We start from the raw sequence: 6,434 nt of genomic DNA, 5'->3' as shown, positions 1-6,434 counted from the left end.
AAAAATGCTTAGTAGCAAATGTATACAAACGTTAATTGTGGCACTCAAAAAGTGGCTGGCAAAACTGCTGGCAAAAACTTCTGTGAATAAGGCACTTTCTATAATAAACCAAATTTCCTTTGTACATTGTAACTGCTGGTTTTCAGCCAGTTTTTGGCTTTTTGAGCGCAATATGCTTCAAACGATCAATGAAAAGACTGTTGTCCATTTGAGGCAGAAAATAGATTAGATTATGCGTAATCATTCATGAAATGTCTGCCAATTTTGTGACTGGAAAAGAACATCTGACGGCACATGCGTCAATGTTTAAATCTGATTTTGTGATCTCTTCTAAAGGTCAAGTTCTGGGTGTGTGGATCTTCAAATGGAGTGCTATCGCTCTGGATTATAGAGAACAGCACAGGTCCTGAGGGTCAGCGAAGTCTCTGGAACTCAACAAGCGAAGCTAATATGGGGAAAGGGTGGAAACTCATTACCCTACCACTCTTCGGTTTGGTGGATCTGTAAGTCTAGTCACAACCATCAAATTTATGCTGAACGTGGTCTGAGTATGCACTTGATGTGAAACCTAACAATGGCATAATCAGGTAAACAATTCCAGGAAAGTCTCAACTTAAGAATGAATGCAAATTCAAGTTTCAGATGCATATGCAATAAGTTTTCACTCAGCATTGTGCAGACTGTAGTCATTTACCTTTGGTTTTGCACAAACCCACACATTTACTCTAAAATCCTAATAAATCCCACTGGTGCCATGTCCCTGCCAATAGTCCCAGCACAGCATTGCACATCCCGTGCTCACCACCATATCACTCTATCAAAAAGTAAAAAAAAAAAAAAGGTAGAAGAAAAAAAAAATCAATGAAGAAGCTCACCATTCATCCACACTTTCACTCCAATTAGCAACTGTTCTTGACTTGTAAGAGTAAGGAGGGCAGAGGAAAATAGAAGGTTGTTACATCTCTACATGTTTGATTGGAATCTCATCTAACCCCCCCAAAACCCCCACAATTCCCCAAGCCCCAACCTCTGCTCTTGTTATCCGGAGCCTCGCTAATTCCATTCCACAGAGGGCGATTAAAATTTCATTCCTGGCCTCCTTCCTTTTCTTGTTGTAGTCCAGTTTTTAGATTTATTCAACACTTCACAGTATAGCTGCAAAGCCTCATGCCCTATGACCCAAAAAGCCAATACTGACCCATTTATTATTATGAGAGGCATTAGTTTATAGAGGGCAAGAGGTTTTAAATCCCAGGGATTTATTCAAAATAATGTAGCATGAGGAATTTGATGAGATCTACTGTAGTCGTAATATACGTTTTAGTTGTTCCAAATTATTTTTCTTCCTTAGAACACAAAAGAATAATTTAAAATATATATATAAATATTAATAAATAAATAAATAAATAAATGTCCGTACCTCATGACAAAGTAGAAACAGAATTTTAGAAATGTCTGTAAATTTATTAAAAAGAAAACAAAACTGAAATATCATATTTGCATAAGTATTGCAACAACACTTGAAATTTAGCCTCCCATTTCTCTTGATCATTGCTGAAATGTTTCTACACCTTGATTGGAGTCCACTTGTGGTAAATTAAATTGATTTGACATGATTTGGAAAGCCGCACACCTCTCTGTTAGGTTGCAGCAAAAATCCCTCAGTTTTCCAAGTGGCTTCCATAATTCTCAAATGGAAGAAGTTTGGCACAACCAGGACTCTTCCTAGAGCTGGTCACTCATTCAGCAAACAGGGGACGTCCCCCGGACGTTGCGAATGTCCGTTTAGGTCCGCAGTACGTCCGCTTTATAACGTTCAGAGGACGTCCGGATTTGGTCCGACTTGTAACGTTCGCTGGCGGACGTTCTGAGGACGTCCGCATTTGGTCCTCGTTTTGACGTTCGCCGGCGGACGTTTTGGGGACGTTCGGATTTGGTCCGATTTGTAACGTTCGCTGGCGGACTTTCTGAGGCAGGGCCGTGCAGAGACCTTTAAAGGGGCAGGTGCTCAAAGTATAAAAAGGGCATCTGAAACAAGGCATTAAAGAGCCCCTAGGGTCCATCACCTCATTGTAGGCATCCAGTTACTTATGTAGCAAGTAACAATGTCATTAATAAGACAAATTATGCATTATTTGAAGTTTTAATTGCGTTTCAGAACTCAAACAACAGAATCAGTAATATTATTTTCACTTTGTATTTTATTGTATTGTACAATTTGTATTGTATTGTAAGATTGTAGACAACAGGCTTTACTGCAGAGTATAGAAATAAAACAAACATATTAAGGAAGGAATTTTATTTCACTATTTAAAATATTTTAAATATCAATTTAAGGCAATTTGTGACCCTGTTTAAGAGCTGCAGAAGTAAAATGAACAGTATGAGTAGGATTTGACAAAGTACGGTACAATATTAAGCCATACAATGGCATGATTTATAATTCAGATACAGCTTCACACAAAACAAAACAAACTATCTTATACAATGGAATTTCAGCCTTTATACCATTAAAAGGGATAAATCGAGTTTATTATTTATTATATTTATTTAAAACATAAATATTACTGTCTTATTTGTTTAGATTTTTAGAAGGCACATTAACTTCTTTCACATTTACAACTCTGTGTTTGCTGAATAACAACGTAGGTCGATAAGTGCAATAATTTGACCGTAAAGAGCTGAAAAAATGTGGAAAAGAAAAAGTCATTCTCTGTCACAAGGGGGCGCTTTAAGAGCGCTGAAATAAGGTTTCCCTAGTAAATGCTGTATACAAATCAGCATTAACACTGTTTATCAGGAAATAAATGAAAATGACAATGACATGTTTCTGAGGAAAGTCGGTTCCCTTCAGAAACATTCATACAAAGACATCAGTGCCGCGTTTTGACTTTGAAACCTACAGCGTGCATATTTATTCAATGACATCATTGCCTTTTGAAGTTTAATCCAGCCCTATCGCGATTCTCGTCTTTCCTTCCCCAAATGTACGACCTCCTAAATTATATAATTAAGTATTTTCTTATACTATTTAACATATTTAAAACTTTTTATGGCCTTAAATTTGATGCAACTAAAATGAGGAGTTTTTAGGACCTGCAGGTGCCCTCTGACAGAAGGGCACTTTGGGCATCTGAGCAAAAGGGGCAGGTGCTCGAGCACCCTCCCCCCCCCCCCCCCCCTATCTGTTTTATATTTATTATATAATTAGCAAAAAAAGAAAAAAAAACTGCGTTAGGCTAACTGAGACGTCATATCAATTACATATCATAAAAAAGCGTCTGCTAAATGGCTAAATTGCAAATGTAATGGATTTGAATTAATTGTATAATGAAGTTAATGTTAAAATGTAATAACTTTCATTTCTGGAAAAAGAAAATTGGAGTGACTTCTGTAACTAAAGTTGTCATTAAATCATGAGTCTGTTTTTAGCAGCTGTCATTTAAACATTAAAAATATGATACCCTTCAATAATATAATTGAACAGAGGCTACAATTAGGCCCTATGCATTTCCCATGCATGAAGACAATTAGGTTGCTCTAAAAGTATGTTATAGAGTGATGAATGCAGCCAAGAAAACGAAGAATGGAAAAGAAAGTGGAAAATAACACAGGTAAGACAAATAAATTTATTCTACCTATTTACATATTAAACTGTTGGTAAACCAATAAGAAAAGTTATTTAGGAAAAGTATTATTTTTCATTTAAATGTGTAATACAATATAGCCACATTGGGAGATAGGCTACAAGCAAGTATAGATCAAATGAGCGCGTGATCGAGTGACATTACTTTAGGGTTACGAGCATGTATCCATGGCAACGCTCAGCTGCTTGGTGACAGTTAACAGTCCTCCCGGTTATTTCTTCAGACACGGCCTTTTGTTTTCACTTTCGTCGGTCGAAAAGGTATTTATACTTTTATATTTATAGACATTAGCTACCGTAACCACTGTGTATCTCATAATGCTGAAAAGATAACATTTTAAAACGTTTGCTGAAGTTATCCGTCCTGTACGGCTGTTGGCCATTAGCGTATGTGAACACTTTTTGAAGCTAATGTTAGCATATAAAGGTGAAATGATTAAATGTACATGATATTTACAGAAACTGAACTTAGGTATTTAATTTTCACGTGGTAAAAATACACACAGAGACGCCAATGCGGCAAAAAACCCATTTGGGACGGATTTCTTTATTACACTAAACTAAACTAAACTACACTAAATTACTGACCGCCTGGTCTAACGTAAAAACATAAAAAGTCTTTGCAAATTATTTTTCAATGGACAAACTATAGTCCTAGACATTATAAAATAATAACACTACTGCATGTTTTAATTTGTTTGTTTTAGGATAGAAGATAACAAGAAGAATTGCCGTCGGACTAACACCACAGCTGGAAACCACACTCACACACGGAAAGAGCACTGCAACTTTACAAATGTTCAATTAAAATAAACGTATTTTGCTCTATACAATGTGTCTGTTGTCTTTGATTAGCCTAAAAGTAAAATAAAATGACATCCAGAGAACTTAAAGTGAAAGTCCCCTAAACGTCCCGAATGGCCGCTGCATATCCTGTGAACGTCCCCAGGAACGTCCGGAGGAGGTCTTCGCAGACGTCCGCTAGACGTAACGGGGACCCTACACGCTGACGTCCGGGGGATGTTCGCAGAGGCCATTTAGGGGACGTTCTGGGGACCTATTTTTGCTAGCTGGGTCAGCCACACTGAGCAATTGATAGAGAAGGGCCTCATCTAGAATGGTGACCAAGAACCTGATGGCTACATAATCATGTATGTGAAACCTACAGAAGAACAACTATCAGTGTAACACTCTTCATGGCGATGTGGCCAAACTCAGTCCATGTCAATCCCATCTTGTTTGAGGGAAACCACCTCTGCTTATCACCTACAGAGTACCATCCCAAAAGGAAAGTGTGCTGGTTGAGGCTGTTTTTCAGCGGCAGAAACTAAGGGACTCATCAGAGTAGAAGAAAACCTCAGTGCACCAAAATATTGAGACAGCCTTAATGAAAACCTAGTCCGGAGCATTCAGAACCTGAGACTGGGCCGAAGGTTCACCTTCCAACATAACCAAGACCCTAAGCACACAGCCAAGGCAACACAGGAGTGGTTTAGGGACAACTCTGTCTATGTCCTAGAATGGCCCAGCCAGAGCCCTGACTTGAACTCTATCAAAAATCTCTGGAAAGACCTGAAAAGTCCCCATCCAACCTGACCAAGCTTGAGATAATTTGCAAAGAAAAATTACAGAAAATCCCCAAATCCAGGTGTGCAAAGCTTGTTGCGTCATACCCAAAAAGACTTGAGGCTGTAATTGCTGCCAAAGGTGATTCAACTAAGTACTTAGTAAAAGGTCTGAATACTTATGTAAATGTGATATTTCAGTTTTGTTTTGTTTTTTCTTTTTAATAAATTTACAGACATTTCTAAAATTCTGTTTCCACTTTGTCATTATGAGGTACATAGTGTAGATTTAAAAAAATGCATTTAAACAATTGTAGTATCAGGCTGCAAAAAATTAAGGGGGTGTGAATAAGTGAGAAAAATAATATTTCTGTTTGCTTTTAGACAAAATGTATATAAAAGGAAACCCATGTTTGTTTGTTTTTTGTTTGTTTGTTTGTTTGTTTGTTTGTTTTGTTTTTAATAAAAATAATGTGGTTTGGAATGACATCATGAGCCTGTTTACAGATATGTTTACAGACATTTCATTACCAATGTTTATTATTCTAAGCTATCCATTTTCCTGCCCAGTTCCCACCATATTTGTTCTTTTCATTTTCATTTTTGGCTTAAAAACATTCTTAGTCTCTTTAATTTATCTCAGTTTTTCTCTGTCACACATTCAGGTTCTACCTGCAGTTCAGTGCTGATATTTCCTCTAGTGCAGGGACTGCATTTGCTGTGGATAACTTCACTCTGAGCATGGAATGCTTCCTTGAAAGTGAGTATTGCAGCTTCACTGTTCATTATCTGTCATTTTCTATTCTGAGATGAGAGAAGTAGCCATTGTAATAAGAAATTATTAATGTAACTATTAACCATCCACTAATTAGTTTTTAGTGCTTGGTACCACCCCCTCCATTCAGGCTCAAAACTGACTTCACCTAAAGAGAACATCATGAAACTACACTTAATTAGCATTAGCAATTTTTTTTTTATGATTACAGTTCTAAGGGTATCTGAAATTGATCCTCTGTGGGCGTATCATGAGTATTTGTTGACTAGTTGACTTTCTCTGGTTGACATCTACTTTTTGTTCAGAATGAGGGTGCTAGAGCTGGCAATTGAATTGATTTGGTGTGAGCAGTTGGCACTTTTATATGTAAATCTAAAATGCTGTTTCCATGCTTGATATTACAAACTGAAAATATTTGCTGATGTTTGCACAGCTACCTGATTTTTTT

General features: G+C 37.1%; 1 protein-coding gene across 1 annotated transcript in view; it reads left to right on the top strand.

Annotated features, from left to right (window-relative positions):
• The window catches only part of LOC141291431 (ALK tyrosine kinase receptor-like), a 44,827-nt gene that overhangs the window by 10,222 nt on the left and 28,171 nt on the right, over positions 1-6,434 (top strand). Inside the window, exons 5-6 of the mRNA XM_073823597.1 lie at positions 337-503; positions 5,877-5,971. Coding sequence (XP_073679698.1) covers positions 337-503; positions 5,877-5,971 — 262 coding nt within the window. The remainder of the gene's footprint in view (positions 1-336; positions 504-5,876; positions 5,972-6,434) is intronic.

The sequence above is a fragment of the Garra rufa genome, chromosome 18, assembly GCF_049309525.1.
Source record: "Garra rufa chromosome 18, GarRuf1.0, whole genome shotgun sequence".
NCBI classification, from domain to species: domain Eukaryota; kingdom Metazoa; phylum Chordata; class Actinopteri; order Cypriniformes; family Cyprinidae; genus Garra; species Garra rufa.
Note: the sequence above shows the minus strand (reverse complement) of the source record. Positions and strands in the feature narration are given on the sequence as shown.